The sequence below is a fragment of the Microtus pennsylvanicus genome, chromosome 3 (assembly GCF_037038515.1).
Source record: "Microtus pennsylvanicus isolate mMicPen1 chromosome 3, mMicPen1.hap1, whole genome shotgun sequence".
NCBI classification, from domain to species: domain Eukaryota; kingdom Metazoa; phylum Chordata; class Mammalia; order Rodentia; family Cricetidae; genus Microtus; species Microtus pennsylvanicus.
In genome coordinates this window covers 14,882,136-14,903,220 of record NC_134581.1, presented here as the reverse complement: position 1 = coordinate 14,903,220, position 21,085 = coordinate 14,882,136, and the positions used below count along the sequence as shown (strand labels likewise).

The 21,085-nt window shown below is 44.8% G+C and overlaps 1 protein-coding gene across 1 annotated transcript; it reads left to right on the top strand.

Moving 5' to 3' along the window:
- Nucleotides 1-359: 359 nt before the first annotated feature.
- Nucleotides 360-20,661, top strand: Slc25a20 (solute carrier family 25 member 20). Its single transcript, XM_075964515.1, has 9 exons — nt 360-650; nt 4,948-5,040; nt 9,504-9,631; nt 13,076-13,166; nt 15,751-15,868; nt 17,247-17,319; nt 17,657-17,766; nt 18,348-18,472; nt 19,850-20,661. Exons 1-9 carry the CDS (start codon nt 546-548, stop codon nt 19,910-19,912), a joined length of 906 nt encoding a protein of 301 aa, XP_075820630.1. The 5' UTR covers nt 360-545; the 3' UTR covers nt 19,913-20,661.
- The last annotated feature ends 424 nt before the right edge of the window (nt 20,662-21,085 follow it).

The window sequence follows — 21,085 nt, the reverse complement described above, 5'->3', positions numbered from 1 at the left end:
AACAGGAGTTACAGACAGTTGTGAGCTGCCATATGGGTGCTGGGAATTGAACCCGGATCTTCTGGAAGAGTCATTAGTGCTCAAGCACAGAGCCATTTCTCCAGTCCCAGGTTTATCAGACTCTTAAAGACAGGGACCTACGAGCTGTGCTTCTGCCATTGTTCAGCACCTAAAAAAGAGTGGCTGGCACGTAAAAGGGTGTATGCAACCTCTGTGGAGAGCACGGAGACACAGGATCACAGACGACCAGAGGAAAAAAAGCACTCAAGCCCAAGAAGGCTTCCTGGAGGAGTAAGGCCAAGGCAACAATCCCAAGCCCCTCCCTTACATCATTAGAGAAAGCCACGCCCACTAAGCAGGAGCTGCGGCCGGAAGTAGACTCCGGGCGGAAGCCAGACTAGGCGGGCTGGGCCCTCCTTCTGACCTGCCCAAGACCCCGCCCACCCTAATGTAGGCGAAAGGTCGGCGGAACCTGTCGTGTAGCCTGGGCAGCCGAGCGAGACCTAGACCGCCCCGAGCTGCCAGGCAGACAGAGAAAACTGACCATGGCAGAAGAGCCGAAGCCCATCAGTCCGCTTAAGAACCTCCTGGCCGGCGGCTTTGGCGGCGTGTGCCTGGTGTTTGTGGGGCACCCCCTGGACACGGTCAAGGTGCGCGGTGTCTGGATTGGGGGCTTGTGGGCGGGGGAAGGCCCGAGGCGACGCGGAAAGTGGGGTCCCCCTGAGATGCTGCCTCAGGACAGGAGTGGGGCGGGTAGATGCTTCCCTGTGAAGTTTACGGAGGGTTGGTATGAAGTCTGTAAGTAGAGCGCTGTCTACCTAAAAGGGCGAAAGACTTTGCATTCAACTCCCCCAGCACCTCAAAAAGAAAAATAATTCTCGAGAATCATTCTAAAGAGAAGGCAGAGGCTGCCCCTCGCGCCCCGAGAGCCAGACAGCTCCTATTGCAAGGTCTTCGTTTGACAGTCTTCTCTGACTCTACACTATTTCCTTGGAGAGGAAAAAGAAAAAAAAAAAACTTCTTCTGTAAACCCAGCCTCCCCCCAAAACAAAGGACAAAGGTGGCAAAGATGTCCTTTGACACAGTCCCGTGAAGCCAGTGGGTCTCATAGCAGTTTTCTTTGCCCGAAGAGGCAATTGGCCGCTTTCAGTCAGTCACTCATTGCAGGGTAAGCGTCATTAACCTATTGCATAGTGACCCCTATAGGAAGCAATGGTGGACCCGGTGACCAGTCAGTTTCAGGCGAGGCAGTCATGGGCACAACTCACTAGAACCTTTGTCTCCTCACCCCTCCATTTTTCCCCTTGCTGCACTCAGGAAGATCTGGCTGAAGACAAGGCGATAGATATCCTGTGACTTAGAGCCTGGAACCTCCTCATTATCACTATTGTAAAACCTGAAGGAAAATGATAGGTCACAGCCAGGATGGACCTGTGGGGAGAAGATAGGAGTCTTGTGTTGCTGGGGCGTGGAACCCTAAGAAGACAGAAGTTTCGTAAGATAGTAACCTATGTTGGTGGCTTGTTAGGGCATCAGGTCCAGTTTCCTCAGAAAGAAAATAGTATCCTGTTGGCAGGCTTAGACAGCAGGCCCTCTGATGGCTTCTGTTCAAGAGTGAAGCTAACCAAAGACAGAACTCATTCTAGGGCATTCTATAGTATTCTGCAGTGCGAAATCGGGTCTTGGCGGGCAGGAAGGACTCTGCTTGTCAGTGCTTCCAAGGCAGGGGTTCATCCAAGGACCTCTATTTGTATGGCCTTTATTCCTAATCCTCTTGTACAGAGGCAGAAAGCTTGTTCTGCACATCTGAGACTTAAAAAAAAATATCCTTGTTGTTTCCTTATATAAATGTTGCTCCTATCTTGTATCCTCTTGTTCTTGATGTTCCCCAGCAAGGGCCCCGTGACCTTTGTTCTGAATTATAAATGACTGAAAATGCTCACTGGCGTGTTGACATCAGAAGACTTTTCCTTTTAGTGTAAACCAAAACCACAGACTGCTGCCTGCTGTCCTTTTGACCTCAGAGAGCTAGGTGGTCACCAACTAAACCCTGATGCTTTTGTGATTGGATTTTTGTTTTGTTCTGTTTTTGAGGCAAGGTCTCACTAGTCTATGCTGGCCTCAAACTATTATGTAGCAGAAAATGACCTTGAACTTCTGATTCTTCTATTGCCCATATACTTGAATGATCTTTGAGAGTTTCAAAGCAACTGAGTCATGGCCTGCATGTCCTAATAACTGAGAATTGGCACACTTCAGAACTGGGGCTTGGAAAATTTTTATGGAAGGTAGGGTTGGAATAGGCATTGAAAAACTGGATGATTTTTAATCTGAGCACTTGGGATGTAGAGGCAGACAGATCTCTGTGAGTTCCAGGAGGCCATCCTGGTCTACAAAGCGAGCTCCAGGACAGCCAGGGCTGTACACAGAGAAACCCTGTCTCCCTAAAAAAAAAAAAAAAAAAAAAAAAAAAAAAAAGAGTTAGGTCTTATAACACTGGTGACTAGCAGTTTGTAAAGGACAAAGATTTACTTATTTGTTTGTTTGTTTGATTTTTTTTGTTTTTTTGTTTTTCTTTTTTTTTAAATATTTATTTATTTATTATGTATACAGCATTCCTTCCATGTGTGCCCACAAGCCAGAAGGGGGCGCCAGGTCTCATTATAGATGGCTGTCAGCCACCATGTGGTTGCTGGGAATTGAACTCAGGACCTCTGGAAGAGCAGTCAGTGCTCTTAACCACTGAGCCATCTCTCCAGCCCAGTTTTTTTTGTTTTTCGAGACAGGGTTTCTCTGTGGTTTTGGAGCCTGTCCTGGAACTAGCTCTTGTAGACCAGGCTGGTCTCGAACTCACAGAGATCCGCCTGCCTCTGCCTTCCAAGTGCTGGGATTAAAGGCGTGTGCCACCACCGCCCGGCTGTTTGTTTGATTTTTTGAGACAGGGTTTCTCTGTAGCTTTGGAGGCTGTCCTGGAACTAGCTCTTGTAGACCCGGCTGGCCTAGAACTCACAGAGATCCGCCTGTCTCTGACTCCCAATTTCTTACAGTTCTGGAGGCCAGGAGTGCCAAGACGCACAGGTCTACATCTGTGCAAGGCTGTTTGTGCTGCATCACCCCATGGTGGAAGATGGAAGGGCTAGAGATCAAACTCAAGACTCAAATCTTTTTTCAGCTGTCTTTAATCCATTCATGAATACCTTCCATTAGGTCTCACCTCCCAACATTGTTACTGCATTTTGGGGTTAAGTTCCCATGCTTAGTTTGGGGCAGGAGTGAAGGCAAGTATGAGCTTGGCAATAGGTTTGGGATATGGTGTCAGCTGAGGACGTCTTTAGGTCCTTACTGGTTGGGATGTCTGATGTCACAGTGAGATAAATAGAGGGAACGTTTCAAAAAAAATGTTGTTGTGGTGGTGATGTAGCTCAGTTGATAGAGTACTTGCCTACCATGCATGAAACCTTTAGGGTTTGTTTGTTTGTTTGTTTATTATTTTCAAGATAAGGTTTCTCTGTATCTTTGGAACCTGTCCTGGTACTTGCTCTGTAGCCCAGGCTGGCCTCGAGCTCACGAAGATCTGCCTCTCAAGTGCTGGGATTAAAGGCCTGTGCTACCACCACACCCACCTTGAAACCTTTAGTTTTGATACCCAACACCATGTAAAACCTAATCAGGGCTGGGCAGTGGTGGCGCAGGCCTTTAATCCCAGCTTGTAAGGTCCTAATACATGCAACAATAAAGGTTTATAAGGAAGTGGAGGAAGAACATCATGAAAATGGGGCTTTGGAGAGGTTGGTGTGAGGACAGCCTTGAGAGGCATTCGGAGAACAGTTAGCAGGAAAATCATCCTGGAAAAAGACTAAGTAGTACTGCCTGTTTCTATTTCTATTACAGTATAAATCTTTACCCTAAGCCCAAGGGAGCTAAAGACTCAGTAATGCTCACAATCCTTGTAAGTCGTATTTGGGGGAGCACTTTGGGTGGGTGACCTGTCTCATTCTTTTTCTTTTTGAGATAGTCTTGTAGCCCAGTCCCTCCTTAGACTTATTATATACCCAAAGATGACCTTGAACTCCTAGTTCTCCTGCCTTCACCTCCTAAGCACTTGCATGCCCAGCTTGGCTCGGTCTTGTTTTTTGTGAAATAGTTAAGAAGATCCCTAATGGTTTGGGGATTTGGCATAGTCACTGATAGAGTGTTTGCTTAGCATGCCTGAAGCCCTGGGTTCAGTCCCCAGTGCGACATAAAACCAAGTATGCTGCTGATGAATGTATATATATAAAATTTTGTATCCAATGAAATATTTGACAATAAAAATAATGCAATTGTTATGGGGGTCTGTGGAGGAAGTAGGAGGATGATGGATTATATGCATAAGATACATTTTATACATGTCTGAAATTGTCAAAGAATAAATAGAAAAAGTACTTGCAAAAGAATGAGATGCTAGAGAACTGGTTCAGCTTAAGAGCACTGACTGCTCTTGCATAGGACCCAGCATCCACACAGCATTTCACAACTATCTGTAACTAGTTCCTGATGTCCTGGCAGACTCTATGTGCACTGCATGCATGTGGTGTACTTAATATGGTCAGGGAAAACACTCATACAGAAAGCAAAACACACACACACACACACTTTCAAGGAATGAGAAACCTGGTCTCTCAAAAACCCAAAATAAATAAATAAATAGAACGAGTACTAATAGTGAAGTCTGACTCTATCTATCAGGTTAAGAAAATGCTGAAGATGTCCACAAAGGCGAGCACTTCCTGTTTAAATGAAGTCGAAGGGTTGAGGATATAGCTCTGTGGGAAAGTTGCTTATACAGAGTTCTAGGTACAATCTCTAGCTCTGAAAAGGAAGAGGAAGAGGTAGGGAGAGAAAAAGAGGAAAGTGGGATTGTTGCTGGTAATTCTGGAAGGTAACTATTTTGGTTTCTGGTTTCAGGTCCGACTGCAGACACAACCACCAAGTTTGCCTGGACAGCCACCTGTGTACTCCGGGACCATCGACTGTTTCCGGAAGACTCTTATTAGAGAGGTGTGCTTCAGGTGCTGGGTGTGGGCATCCCTTCCTCAAAGGACTGTTTTTAGGGGTCAACACTACTCCCTGGGGGACGAGGACAGCTGTGGGCTTCTGCTGGCCACAGTTCTAGCTCACTAACATATCCGCTTCATTGGCTATGGAGCCTGATAATTCCAGCTACTATGTATATAGATAAATGAAGCCAATAAAATGTTTCGCCCTTCTGGGAGATGTAAGTAGAGAATGGATCATTTGCAAGGCATAATTGAAGTTTGAATTGAGGAAAAATTCACATCCTGCTATGTGGTGGCACATACCTATAATCCAGCACTGAGAAAGCTAGGATAGGAAGATCTGAGTGCAGGGTTAGCCTGGGCTACGTGGAGAGCTCCTGTACCAAAACCAATAAAGGACTAGCGAAATGGTTCAGCAGTTGAGAACACTTATTGTTCTTGCAGAGGACCCAGGTTTGGTACCCAGCACCCATATGGAGGCTGACAACCATAACTCCAGTTCCAGGGGACCCAATACCCTTTTCTGACTTCTGAGGGCACCAAGCACACACATGTGCACATACATGTATTCAGGCAAAACACTCACAAAATAATTATCTGAAAACAGTAACAACAAAAAATTGAAAAAGAAGTATGTGAGCCGGGCGGTGGTGGCGCACGCCTTTAATCCCAGCACTCTGGAGGCAGAGGCAGGCGGATCTCTGTGAGTTCGAGACCAGCCTGGTCTACAGGGCTAGTTCTAGGACAGGCTCCAAAGCCACAGAGAAACCCTGTCTCGAAAAACCAAAAAAAAAAAAAAAAAAAGTATGTGAGGTAAAAAAATAAAGAGAGAAAGAGAGAGAGACCAACAGAAATTCCACACTCCGAGAGAAGAGCATTTAGTTGTGTTAGGGTTATTTGATTGTATAAATTTTTAATAGAATGTGATTTTTTTTTCCCCTTTGGTTTTTTGAGATAGGGTTTCTCTGTGTAGCGCTGACTGTCCTGGAACTCACTTTGTAGACCAGGATGGCCTCTAACTCACAGAGAACCGCTTTCCTCTGCCTCCTGAGTGCTGGGATTAAAGGGGTGTACCACCACCACCTGGCAATAGAATGCAATTTGTAAATTTTTTTTTTTTTTTGGTTTTTCGAGGCAGGGTTTCTCTGTGGTTTTGGAGCCTGTCCTGGTCTCGAAGCAATTTTTAAAATATTATTTATGAATATGGGTGTCCACATGTATGTCTGGTGCCTGCGGAGGTCAGAAAGTGAAATGGGGTCTTGTGGGAACTGGAGTTCGGCAAGAGCAGCAAGTGCTCTAAAACACTGAACCATCTCTCTGGTCCCTTTCTTCTTCTTTTGATGTTTTGAGATGGTGTCTCCTACTGCATCCCATGCTACACTTGAACTCCCATTCATCCTTCTGCCTCACTCTCCCAAGTGCTAAGATTACAATTACACTAAAATACAACTTGCACATGTTTATCTGCCAACATAGGAACTGAAGAATGTCACCTCAAAGTCTAAAGGTGCCGGGAAGGGATGGTTCACCCTTGGTGTAGCCATGTCCGAGATTCCTGCAGGACTCAGTGTGGGAGGAAGGTGCTGAGCCAGCCTTGAGCTCTCTCAGCCAACCCCAGCTGGGTCTGTGTTTCTTCTTTAGGGCCTTCTTCCTTATCTGTCTGATAATCAGAGTAGAGGCTGAGCAGTGTCTCCAGGAGGCTCTAAACCTCAGTTCTACCCAGAGGTCTCTGCCCTTAAGGAAGAGAGCCAAGTCTACATACTTCTTGGTCAGCAATTTTTTTTTTTGCTGTATCCTGGGTGTGTGTGTGTGTGTGTGTGTGTGTGATGGGCCTATGTAAATCTGACTCCTAAGTCTCATATATATATATATATATATATATATATATATATATATATATATATATATATATATATATTCATTTCTGATTTCCTGGGAGGCTGAGGCAGGAGGATCACCAGAATTGAGTTGGAATTCAGCTTGGGAAATAAAGCAAGAAAACAAAAACCAGAAAGAAACAACGAAGACCTAACTCCTGCAGACTTTATTTTTATTTTATTTAATATTTATTTATTTATTATGTACACAATATTCTGTCTGTGTGTATGACTGCAGGCCAGAAGAGGGCACCAGACCTCATAACAGATGGTTGTGAGCCACCATGTGGTTGCTGGGAATTGAACTCAGGACCTTTGGAAGAGCAGGCAATGCTCTTAACCTCTGAGCCATCTCTCCAGCCCATCCTGCAGACTTTAGTAGGCTTCATTAGTCCATATTTGTTCTCCCTATTTTTCAATGTAGCAGACTTAGCTCTGTCTTCTGGAGCCGCCAGACATGAGTTGTACTCCATGAAACTGGCAGACCACGGGAAGGGAGATTAGGTGGGTTGTCAGGAGGCTTGTGGGGCCCTGAGGAACTGGGCATCCTTATCCCAGCGCAGAGCTGCGGGAGAGGCTATTACGGGACTTTGTCACGCCCTGCTGTTGTGCCTTCCTCCCAGATCTCTGTGCTGCCCCTGTTATTGCCTCTGTACTTTGCCCATGGTGCATGCACCTGCAGCCTGTAGCAGTGCCAGGCTTTTGTGGGATCAGGCAGAGTCTTGATAGGTGCCCCTTAATGTGCCCCTTTGGTTCTAGAAAAATGTAAAGCCTGCCCGGTCTGTATCAATCTTAACTCTTATTTTTAGTATTTGTTTTAAAAATATTTTATTTTTCATTAAAGTTATATGGGCACTTAATTTTTCCCTGAAAGGCAAAGCAGCCAAGTTATCCATGTTCCTTCCTCGTGCTCTAGAGGCTCTCAGCTCCTTCAGTTGTTTGCACCGCTTCTGCCTATCTGCATAGTACATTTGCTGACACATGTTTATATGTTTGTGTATCTAACATGTTCGCCTGCTGGTAGATTCCTATTCTTGCTTTTTTTTTCTTTTTGTTTTTTATTTTTCGGGTTTTTCGAGACAGGGTTTCTCTGTAACTTTGAAGCCTGTTCTGGAACTAGCTCTTGTAGACCAGGCTGGCCTCGAACTCACAGAGATCCACCTGCCTCTGCCTCCTGAGTGCTGGGATTAAAGGTGTGCACCACCACCGCCCGGCCTCCACATAATTTTTTATCACATTTTTGTGACTTAATCCATTTCAGTTTTACTTTGTTTTGAGGTGCCAGGGATTAAATCCAAGTCTTATGCATGCTAAATACTCTGAGCTACATTTCCACCCTGCAATTTATTATTTTGGGGATTATGACTATGTTTTATCCTTTTTTTCCTTATCCTATTTGTATGAGTGTTTTGCCTGCATGCATGCATGCCTACCATGTTTGCCTGGTGCAACAGAGGTCAGAAAAAACTCTTAATTGACGAACCATCTTTCCAAGCTTACTCCATATCACGCCAAGTTTTTTAAAAATATTTTTTATTGGCCAGGTGTGTTAGCACAGGACTTTAATACCAGCGTTATGAGCCGGGCGGTGGTGGCGCACGCCTTTAATCCCAGCACTCGGGAGGCAGAGGCAGGCGGATCTCCATGAGTTCGAGACCAGCCTGGTCTACAAGAGCTAGTTCCAGGACAGGAACCAAAAAACTATGGAGAAACCCTGTCTTGAAAAATCCAAAAAAAAAAAAACAAAACCCCAGCATTATGGGAAGTAGGAGCATAATCTTTTTGAACTCAAAGCTGTCTTGATCTACATAAGGAGTTCCAGACCAGCCAGGGGTACCGAATGTGTCTGGGGGTGGGGGGAGCTGAGATAAGATTTCAATACAGCCGGACCATGGTGGCGCACGCCTTTAATCCCAGCACTTGGGAGGCAGAGGTAGGCGGATCTCTGTGAGTTCGAGGCCAGCCTGGTCTACAGAGCTAGTTCCAGGACAGGCTCCAAAGCCACAGAGAAACCCTGTCTCGAAAAACCAAAAAAAAGAAAAAAAAAAAAGATTTCAATACATTTCCCGGAATGGTCTAAACTCAAATTGTAATCTGCTACATCTTTAGTCCCAGCGTTTAGGAGGCAGAGGCAGAGGCAGGTAGTTCTCTTGTGAGTTCAAGGCCAGCCTGGGTTACATAGCAAGCTCTAGGACAGCCAGGCCTATCTAAAGAGACCCTGTCTCAAAAATAAAATAAATAAAATGAAATAAATGAATAAAAAAGAAAGGAAGGAAAAGAGTGCTGCCTGGGACTGACACCTAAGGGTGACTTCTGAGCCGTGCAAGCCCTCGTGTACAGGCACACACATGTACACCTAAACATGCATATATAAACACACAAATTGGGGGGTAAATCTCTCTGTGCTTCAAAAGGTGAAGATGAAAGTCACAGGGGAGAGGAGACATGGCTTCCCTATTTCAGACACGGTAGTGGTTTGCGGGTACAGCTCAGAGGTGAGCCCTTGCTAGGCCCTTGGTTTGATTCCCAGCACTGACATAGAGTGGAAATACCTGAAAGCAGATTCTGTTGCTGCGATTCCTTGCAGGGCATCACAGGGCTATATCGGGGCATGGCTGCACCCATCATTGGAGTCACCCCTATGTTTGCTGTGTGCTTCTTTGGATTTGGTTTGGGGAAGAAACTACAGCAGAAATCTCCAGAGGATACGCTAAAGTAAGTATTCTCAGGCAGCACTCAGTGCTGTTCTTCTTTGTGGTGTGATATGTATTGAGGAAATGTCTTGACAGTTAGACTGTCCTCTGGCTCCAGGACTGACTTGTGGGCACTCGGAGTGAAGGAAATACCCGAGTTTCCTCTGTTCTATGAAATGAAAGGGCCAACAAAGAAAAGAGACTTTCCTTGCCTATTTGCTAAGTTATCATTAACTTTTCTTTTGTTTTTGAGACAGGGTTTCTCCATGTATCTTTAGAGCCTGTCTTCAAACTCGCTCTGTAAACTAGGCTGGCTTTGAACTCACAGATACCCCCCACCTCCCGAATGCTGGGATTAAAGGCATGCACCGCCACCACCTGGCCATCATCAATTCTTATATGAAGGGGCGTGGTCGATGGGTATTTAGAATTAACCAGACCAGTTTAATATAATAGATTTAGTTTTTAATAATTGGGGAAAACTTACATGACCAAAGATCCTGCAAACAACAGGAGCGCAGGGCACAAAAGAGAGAGAAGCAAGGGCACCTGGGTGTTTTATCTGTTTTCTGTGGCGGCAGGGGGACACACCCTAAACAGCAAGTGATTGGCTGAAGTTCCCCATCACTTAAACATAGTAAATCCCTAGAGCTGCTGTGGGACTCCCAATTTAGCCAAGGATGACCTTGAACTTCTGATTCTCTTGCCTCTACCTATTGTTCCCTCTGATTACAGCTGCTCACCACTATTCCTGGTTTTATACAGTGCAGTACAGTGCAGAGGATTGAACCCAGGGCTTTGTACATGCAGACATTGTCCCAACTGAGATAGTTTTCTAGTCCTTGTTGTATATTCTTTAAATTTAAAAAATTTTATTTTGGACGCGCAGTGGTGGCCACACCTATAATCTCAGCATTTGGGGGGCAGAGGCAGGTGGATCTCTTTGAGTTCAAGGACAACCTGGTCTACAAGAGCTAGTTTCCTTCACTTTTCCTACCCATTTATCAAGCGATAAAAGTTGCATTTTTGTGACTATTACACTTATAGACTTTAATCTCTGCCTTTGTTTCTGCTCCACTCTAACTTTCTTTTGCTATCAACATATATAACTGAATACTCTTTCCTTTTCCTATGTTCATACAACTTATCATTCACAAATTTTTGCTCCTGATTTAAATTTTATCCTGCTTCTCTACACTTCTTTAATTTTATTTTTTATTTTTGAGCATTCATACTTACGTATTCACCTGTGGTGAAATTTTTTTCTCATGGATTTCTTATATTTTTCTCCATATGTCTGGTCATTTCTCTGGCATTTTTTTGGGGGGTTTGTAGATCAGCCCCATGTTGCCCGGACCATAAATTATTTTTCTGGACCAGCGTGGAGGCGCGGGAATAAAGACACAACTCACATGGCTTTATCAGGAGGGAGATTCACAGTGATCCCTCATGAAATCCTGAGTTCACATCCTGAAAATTTCTCTGTTTAGTCTCCAAGCAGCCTTATATATCAAAACATAAACTGAGGGGGGAATCATTAACATTCTGTTTCCTAGATAACCAGACAAATGTCTCTGGTCACGTCCATATCTACCTATGCCTGCTGTCACATCTTCCTGCTCTGTACGCTAGCTCAGTCACATAGGCTGAATTAGCATCTCTATCCTAGGCGTCCTCCAAACTACAAAGGGGGAGCAGAGCAACATCCTGACCTCTTGTTAGGGTAGCGACAGGCTGTCTGGAAGGCTACCTCAGGTGCGAACTATGGCTTGAGAGCCTGGCTGCCGTGCCATATAGAAATATGGGCCTATAGCTACAGAGAAATCCTATGTCAAAAAACAAAAACAAAACAAAAAATTATTTTGTTATTTTATGTTTATGGGTGTTTTGCCTGCATGTATGTCTGTGTTCCACATGGGTGCAGTGCTTGAGAAGGGCAGAAGAAGGTGGCAGATCACCTGATATTGATGCTTCAGACTGTTATGAGCTGCCTTGTGGGTACTGGGAGTCCAATTAGGTCCTCCGAAAGATCAGCCAGTGTTCTTAACTACTGAGCCTTCTCTCCAGCCCTGTAACACCTTTTAGTAAATGTTTGGAGTTAGTTTGGGTATAAAAAGACAATTGAACTGGGTGGTGGTGGCGCATATCTTTACTCCCAGCACTCAGGAGGCAGAGGTAGGTGAATTTCTATGAGTTCAAAGCTAGCCTGGTCTACAGAGTGAGTTTCAGGATAGCCAGAGCTACATAGAAAAACCCTGTCTCAGAGACAAAAAAAGACAATGGAGTCTCTTTTTTTATACCTCTATTATACCTCAACAATAAAAAGCAATTAATGTACAAGCTTCTCAGAATTCAGGGGAATTTTGAGTGAAACTTTTTTTTTTTTTTGTGACAGGGTTTTTTCTGTGTATCCCTGGCCATCCCGGAACTATCTCTGTAGACCAGGCTGGCCTCAGACTCACAGAGATCCACCTGCCTCTCCCTCTTGAGTGCTGGGATTAAATTAAAGGCATGCGCCACCACTGCCTGGCTGAAGGTTAGTTTTAAATGTGATTTTGCCACAACTCAGTCACTTGTGAAGAGAGTTCCAGTTGTAATAATTATCTTTATCAGGTTGGTATGTGGGCATGTCTTTGTTGTTAACTAATGTAGGAAGATTTAGCCCATTGTGAGTGGCACCATTCCCTAGGCAGGGCTCTGAACTATATAAGCCAGGAAACTAGAGCAGCTAAAAGCAGGCAGCATGAGTGCATTTGTTCCCCTCTGCTCTTGACTGTAAATGTGATAAAGCAGCCTCTTGACTGCCTGCCTTACTGCCCCCAAATGATGGGTTGTAACCTGGGATTCTAAGACAAACCTTATCCTCCTTAGGTTGCTTTGGTCAGGGTGTTTGACCACAGTAGTAGAAATGAAATTGGAACCCCTGGCTCCCCCTCAGCCTGTGGGGTGGCCACAGCCACTCTCCTTGACCTCGAAGTTTTTCTGCTTGAGTCGTGACTTAGTGTTCTAGGCCCTTGGTGGCCCGGGATATGTGATATCGGAGGGAAATGGGAGTTCAATGAGGTTAGATCTCGGGTTAGCTCTCTTTGCCTCATAGCAACCCAGTCACTTACAGTTAGGAAATCAAGGCTCACAGAGCCCTGGTAATTTGTCCATAGTTACTGAACACAACAGGCTTATGAGTGGAAACCGTATCTCACTATAAAGCTTTTCTCAGGGAAGAGGGCATTCTGAGTGTGTGCCTATTGTGTGTGGGCTTCAAGGGTTGGTACCCTTGCTCTGGTAAATTTGACATCAGAATTTATCCAGAATCTGAACTTTGTATAAAATCTGATTTACTTGTGGCCATGCTCCTCCCCAGCCCATGTATTTACTTTTCCTGATAAAACCATTTTCTCTGCTTGAATTGCCTCAGTCCTTGGTGGGTAACTACAGATGGTTGCTTCTGGTTTTGTTCTCAATGCAGCTACCCGCAGCTGTTTGCAGCTGGGATGCTGTCTGGTGTGTTCACCACAGGAATCATGACCCCTGGAGAACGGATCAAATGCTTATTGCAGGTAAGGGTGTGGTTTGCAAGGAGGACCCAAACACATAGTTAGCATGTGTGTTAGTGCTTTTGTGGGTTTTTTTTTTTTTTTGGATTTTTCGAGACAGGGTTTCTCCATAGCTTTTTGGTTCCTGTCCTGGAACTAGCTCTTGTAGACCAGGCTGGCCTCGAACTCACAGAGATCCGCCTGCCTCTGCCTCCCGAGTGCTGGGATTAAAGGCATGCGCCGCCACCACCCGGTGCGTTTGTTGTTTTGAGTCACCTTCTTGCTATGTGGCACAGGCTGGCTGCGAACTCATGATCCTCCTGTCTTGGTCTCCCTATACTGCTGGGGTCATGGGCATGCTGTGCCATGCCTGGATTTATATTTATGTCCTTATTTCCCTTCTGTGAAATCTTTAGGCCAGTTGAGCAAAACAATGTTTTCAAAAACATGGAAGAATCAAGAAGAAGAAGCTAGCTGTTGTGGTGCCTTCTAATAGGCACATGCTGAAGATGAGGCAGGGGAGCTCAAGTCCATGTGTTGTGGCCCAGAACTAGAATCCCAGTGCTCAGAAGTTTAAGAAAAGAGGCTTGCCACAAGTTCATTGTTGTCCTGGCCTATATAGAGAGCTATGGGCCAGCCTGGGCTATATAAGGATACCCTGAATCAAAGTACCAAAAACCAAAATGAAAAAAAAACCAACAACTAAGGATTTAACTACTGTACAAACTAGCAACTGTATAGTCTTGGTCATTTAGCTCAGAAAAATAAACACTTAAATCTCTGTATACAAATGTTTTTATTTATAATAAGTCTGAACTAGAAAAAACACAGACATCCTCAAATTGGCTGTATAGCTGAGGGTGGCCTTAACATCTCATCATACTGCTTGTACTTCCAAAGTGCATGAGATCTGAAATTCAGATGTTCTTCATACTAAAAACTTATAGAATGAGCCATGCATGGTGCACACGCTTTTAATCCTGGCACTGGGAAGAAGAGACAGGTGGATCTCTGTGAGTCTGATGCTAGCCTGGTCTATATAGAGTTACAGGACAGCCAAAGCTACTTAGAGACCCTGTCTCAAAACAAAAAATCTACAGAAGCCGGGCGGTGGTGGCGCACGCCTTTAATCCCAGCACTTGGGAGGCAGAGGCAGGCGGATCTCTGTGAGTTTGAGACCAGCCTGGTCTACAAGAGCTAGTTCCAGGACAGGCTCCAAAACCACATAGAAACCCTGCCTCGAAAAACCAAAAAAAAAAAAAATCTACAGAAACAATATTATAGAATAGCATTTACTGGGTTGTTGGGCGTGGAGACATACAGCATCTCAGGCAGGAGCCGCCTCCCTTCTCTCTCCAATGAGAGACGATATGGCTCAGTGGTAGAGATCTGCTGAGCACGTGCAGTGTCCAAGGTTCAGTCCTCCCAAAACGCCATGTGCTGAGATATGAGCTGCCTTCCAGTTTCTAAAGTGCTGTTGACCAGGGCTGGCAGGACTGAACAGGTGCATCTGGTGACGTTTTATTCACTTACTATATTATCTTGGTTATGTTTGTTTTTCAGGTTTTATTAATTTTTGTTTGTTTGTTTTGAAACAGAGTCTACTGTAGTCCAAGCTATCCTCATATTTACCTTATAGAGAATAGTAGCTTTGAACTCATGGTCCTCCTGCCCCTTCATCTCCATGGCTGGAATTTCAGGCATGCATCATCATGCTTGGTTTAAAAAGAAAAGAATAGTTATTTCTAAAGAAAATTTAAAAATTAATTCATTGGGGCTGGAGAGATGGCTCAGTGGTTAAGAGTATTGCCTCATCTTCCAAAGGTCCTGAGTTCAATTCCCAGCAACCACATGGTGGCTCACAACCATCTGTAATGAGGTCTGGTGCCCTCTTCTGGCCTGCAGGCATACACACAGACAGAATATTATATACATAATCAATCAATCAATAATTTTAAAAAATTAATTCATTGTTATTGGGATGGAGTACATATGACACAGTGCGTATGCGGTCGGCAGAGACAACTTGGTTGAGGTGATTTTCGCTTCATGTGGGTCCTGGGGATCAGGCCTATGTCACAAGCTTGTACCTTACCCACCGAACCAGCTCTCTGGCCATTTTCTTACTTGTCCCTAGACAATGCCCCTTTCCCCTTTGGTGCTGTGGAGCGAGGTAACCACTGATTCCTTTGTTTCAGTTTTGTTTTTTAATTTGAAGTTTTGTTTGGTTCCTCTTTGTATATTCTAATTTCTCTACTCAAACTATCCATTTCTTTGCTGTGGCTACTTTCTTGTTTGAAGCATATTCATGATTTTTTATGAAAGGATTGTTATTATGACTGCTTTAAAAACCTTCGTCAGGTGGCTCTAGCACCCGGATCTTGTTGGCATTATTGTCTTTCTTTGAGTGGGTACATGAGCATGTGGAGGCCTGGGCTCAGCCCTGGTGTTGGCCCTACGGGTCCACCCACCTTGTCTTTGGAGACAGGGTCTCTCACTAGCCTGAGGCTGAACCATTAAGCCAGGCTGGCTAGCAGGGAGCCCCACCCTACTGGGTCTATCAATTTAATGGTGCTGTTTTGACTCGATGACCTTCTGTCCCTCCCAGATTCAGGCCTCTTCAGGGGAAACCAAATACACTGGTACCTTGGACTGTGCAAAGAAGCTCTATCAGGAGTTTGGGATCCGTGGCTTCTACAAAGGGACTGTGCTCACACTCATGCGAGGTAAACTGAAGCACTGCACTCTAGGTCACCTGGGAAGGTCAGCCGATGAGAGTCTGTCATGAGAAGCTGACTGGACTGTAGACCAGTGCTGACACACGCCCTTACATGCCAGTTACATGTGTCCTGCTTATAGGCAGTCTCATCCAGTGTGGACACAGAGAAGGATGGAGAGGTTTATCCTTCCTGAATGTCTTCAGGGATGGAGTCATGATGTGGGAAGGCAGTGACTACTCGTTAGAAATCATGGCTGAAGGAATGAGAGGGGAGGAAGGAAAGACTTAGGAATAGTGAGCATCTCTTCAGGGTTTGTTTTCCGTTGTGAGTCTAGTCTTTAATGGCTGAGCCATCTCTCTAGCCCATAAAATAAAAAATAAAGCTTAAAAATTTAAAAATAAAAAGGCTGAGCCTGGCACTGGTGGAGCACACTTTCAGTCACGCACTTCGGAGGCAGAGGCAGGCAGATTGCTAAATTCAAGGCCAGCCTGATCTACAAAGAATTCCAGGACAGCCAGGGCTACACAGAGAAACTCTGTTTCAAAAACAAACAAAAAAAGGACATAGCTGCTTAAGAATTTCTTGGGCTCTTCCCAGAGAAGAGCACACAGTCCTGAAGATGAATGCATATAAGTAAAATTATACAGACCAAACAGGTTGGATTTATGTATTTATACTACATATGTGTGTATATATGTAGTATCTATAGTATATATTTAATATGAGTATATGTAGTATAAATATATTTAGTATGTGTACATATGTGTGTACATATATATATATATACATACACATACATATATATGAAAACAAAGAAAAAGGTTGATTTTGAAAGAGAGCAAGGGGGTGGTGCATGGTGGGGTTGGAAGGAGGAAAGAGAAAGGAAAATGATGTAATTATAACCTCAAAAAAATAAACAAATTAGCCAGGTCATGGTGGTACACACCTTTAATCCCAGCACTTAGGAGGCAGGGGCCCGGGATCTCTGAGTATTTGAGGCCATCCTGGTCTACAGATCGAGTTCCAGGAAGCTATGATTACACAGAGAAACCCAATCTTAGGGGCTGGAGAGATGTCTCAGCGGTTAAGAGCATTGACTGCTCTTCCAAAGGTCCTGAGTTCAATTCCCAGCAACCACATGGTGGCTCATAACCATCTGTAATGAGGTCTGGTGCCCTCTTCTGGCCTTCAGGCATATATACAGACAGAATATTGCATATATAATAAATCAATAAATATAAAAAAAAAAGAAACCCAATCTTAAAAAAAAAAGAAAAAGAAAAAAAATGTTTTTAAATAGAACTCAGGAATCTCTGAATACTCTGGTGCCAGTCTGTGGAGATTCTAATGTGTTTTTAATTCACCTCCTTCTTGTTATTAACAGATGTTCCAGCCAGTGGGATGTACTTCATGACATATGAATGGCTTAAAAATCTCTTCACTCCAGAGGGAAAGAGGTGAAAAGAACATTAGAATGTAGAAGCCATTTTCCTACTTCTGGGTAGGTTGTCCCCTCCCATAGGTGGGTCTGACGCAGACTTGATACTTGTTCTTGGTTCTCTGTAGATGTCCTTTAGTAGCTGCTGGGGTGTAGCTGACATATCTATTCTGTGCCTTGCTTGGTGAAGGGCATTTTAAATAATGCATGGAACCCCCTCCAACAGAGTAGCAGCTGCCAGGTTGTGGCCCTTGAGCCTCCTCCCAGCAGCTGAAGCCCTTTCCCAAGTGCGGTGCAGGGGCTGGTCTGAACACCATGCCACGGTTTTGTCTGACTGGGATTGTGGGGTTCTGCAGCGTTAGTGACCTCAGTGTACCTCGGATCCTGGTGGCTGGAGGCTTTGCGGGGATCTTCAACTGGGCTGTGGCAATCCCTCCAGACGTGCTCAAGTCTCGGTTCCAGACCGGTGAGTGGTACGGATCTGACAGGGTGGGCTCTAGCACTGACTGCCATGGGGTGCAGGGGTTTTGTTTTTGTTTTTAAAGAAAGGGTCTCATGTAGCCCAAGCTGGCCTCTAACTTACTATGTAATATGTAACCAAGGCTGATCTTGAATTCTTGCTCCTTTGGCATACCTCCCAAGCGCTGGGATTATAAGCAGAGGTACCCCCTTCTTACCTGGTGAGTGCTCAGGTCTCTGTTCATGGCAGAATCCATCTGACAAACCTTTTCCACATTTCTATGCTAGAAACCCTAGGGTTTCTTCCGTGTCAATCTAAACACAAAACAGGAGTCTGCTCTCCCTCCCCGACATGACCTGAGCTGTTTAATTCCATTTTTAATTCCCTTGGCACCATTAATCCATACATTTGTGTCTTTGCCCCAGTATCAGCTGCTTTGTGAACTACTTCTAGATGACTGTCAATGTGTCCTTACCCTGGTGCTAGCTCTGACCCAACGTTTGACTATTAGATTGTCCTCATGTGTGTTGCTGTGGTCAAGTCACAAAGCTTCCTGGAATTTAAAAAAATTGGGTTCTGCCCTACAGCACCTCCTGGAAAATATCCTAATGGTTTCAGAGATGTGCTGAGAGAGCTGATCCGGGATGAAGGAGTCTCATCTTTGTACAAAGGGTTCAATGCAGTAATGATCCGAGCCTTCCCAGCCAATGCAGTGAGTATCTGACAAGGGCTAGGATTTTTCCTTCTGGACTCAGTGCAAGGAACTGGCTTTTGCTTGCTTTTGGAATTGCCAGAGCTTCCCCATCTACTGGCTTTCTTGTAGCTGCCAGCATTGCCACAGTGGGACTCCTTAAGGTCAGAGATTTGAATTTCTTGATCTGGTTATCAAAAATGGTGGTTGCAGGCTTTGTGTTTTCTCTATTTCTTCTCTTCCTTCTCTTCCCATCCTTCTCTTCTATTCTCCATTTCTAAAAACAAGATCCCTATATGTAGCCCAGGCTGCCTCAAACTCTCAGGAAAAGTGCTAGGATTGTAAGGGTGTATCGCCACGCCTAGCCTTGGCCATGCACATCGTTTAAAATTTATTTTTATTTATTTATTTTGATTTTTTTTTGAAACAGAAATTCTCTGTGAAACAGTCCTGGCTATCCTGGAACTCATTCTGTAGACCAGGCTGGCCTCTTCTGCCCCCCAAGTGCTGGGATTAAAGGTGTACACCACCACTGCCTGGTCTATTTTTATTTTTTGTGCATTGGTGTTTTGCCTGCATGTATGTCTGTGTGAGAGTGTCAGCTCTTTTTTTTTTTTTACAGGGTTTCTCTGTTGCTTTGGAGCCTGTCCTGGCACTAGCTCTTGTAGACCAGGCTGGCCTCGAACTTCCAGAGATCCGCCTGCCTCTGCCTCCCGAGTGCTGGGATTAAAGGTGTGCGCCACCACCGCCCGGCTGAGTGTCAGCTCTTAGAATTACAGACAGTTGTGAGCTGCCATGTGGGTGCTGGGAATTGAATCCAGGTCCTCCAGCAGAGCAGTCAAGGCTCTTAACTACTGAGCAATCTCTCCAGACCCAGCCATGAACATTTTATTCCTCTTGGGAGTAAGTGACTATGCTTCCTTTTCCCTCTCTCCTCTCTACTCTCCCTATCTTTTCTTTCTTCTTCTAGCTGGGTGCTACTGTGTAGTCCAAGTTGGTTTCAAAGTTGCAGCCTCTCACCGGGCAGTGGTGGCGCACGCCTTTAATCCCAGCACTCGGGAGGCAGAGGCAGGCGGATCTCTGTGAGTTCGAGACCAGCCTGGTCTACAAGAGCTAGTTCCAGGACAGGCTCCAAAACCACAGAGAAACCCTGTCTCGAAAAGCCAAAAAAAAAAAAAAAAAAAAGTTGCAGCCTCTCTAACTTAGCCTCTGGAGCATTGGGTGCACAGGTGTTCTTTACCATGCTCAGCTTAGTTTGCTCTCTTAGTATGGGTAGGAATGGGGTTAGGTAGGGAAGGGGCTCTGGCATTGGCAGGGCTAACCAAGCATGGCACTGTGGGTGGAATCTACAGTCACTCCCTCTTGTTGTTTTTTCTTTCCCACCCAACCTCCTCTTAGGCCTGTTTCCTTGGCTTTGAAGTTGCCATGAAGATCCTTAACTGGATTGCCCCCAACTTGTGAGGCTGAGGACTGTTCAAGACTTCTGGATGCCGGACAGCCGTTGCTAAGAAGCAGTGGGCAGGACTAGGTAGTCCTGAAGGGTGAGGGGAGGGAAATGGTGGAATCAGAGCTCCAGGCATGGCTATGATGGTGAAATTGTTGCCTTAACAACATCCTCTACCTTGTATAACTTGGTGTGCCATTTTGAAACTTGAATTTAGAAGATTTCCAGAGAATTGGAGATGGAATAAATAGTTTATAGACTTACTACCTTTGACCAAATTGCCACCTCCTGGTTGACTGATGGCTCTACTGCACTCAAAATACTCCTCGCTGAAGAGTTGATGGCTGACTCTCTGGAGGCCCCTTGCCTGTTTTCAACCAGTTAAATCAGGAGCTGGGATCTTCTGTCGCTAGCCAGGAAAACCCAGCAGATTTCTGTGGTGCCATCTACTCCTGGGCTGCACAGAGCGATGTAGGCGTGAAGCCCACATCTGTCTACCAAATGGACTAGGTAGATATACCTAAGAACAGACCACCTATTAACTATTGTTTGATATTTTTACACAAGAATATAATAAAAAAAATAAACAAGAATTGTCTAAATTCCCAGGAGAAGGTGGAGAATTTTCCCTCCTACTCAGTGAAGACAGCCCCAGCCTCCTGGGTAAGTGAATGCCATAATATATAGGAAGGCTCTTTTTGCACATTCTTTCCCCATGAGAGCACCCAATTTTAACAGGAAACAATAAATATTGTTTCTAATTTTTGCATCGTGTGATATTTTATCTTGTGATTCAGGGACAGTTCAGCAGGGTTGGGTATGCCTTCGGAGGCTGTCTGGAATCAGTGTCTGTTCCTGGGAGCCATAGGCCGGACCTCTAGCAGGCAAGAAGGAGGTTTTACTGGCTTGGACTTTTCTGGTTCCCTTGATATTGCAGGGAGGATGGGTTTGGCTGGGAGGCTTCATTGGATTGTTCATAATAAAGTCCTTGGTGTCAGTCTGGCAGGCAGGCAGGCAGGCCACCCCAAAACAATCTTGTAGTCCATCATTTCAAATTTATTTTCCTTTCGTCCTGAGCTACATGGCTCTCCATGTTTATAAAGGATAAGTCAGTTGTTCAAAAAAGATAAAAACAGTTCTGAGTTTGGAGGTGGCTGTGGATCTGGCATTTGCTGTGTATCTGATGTAGC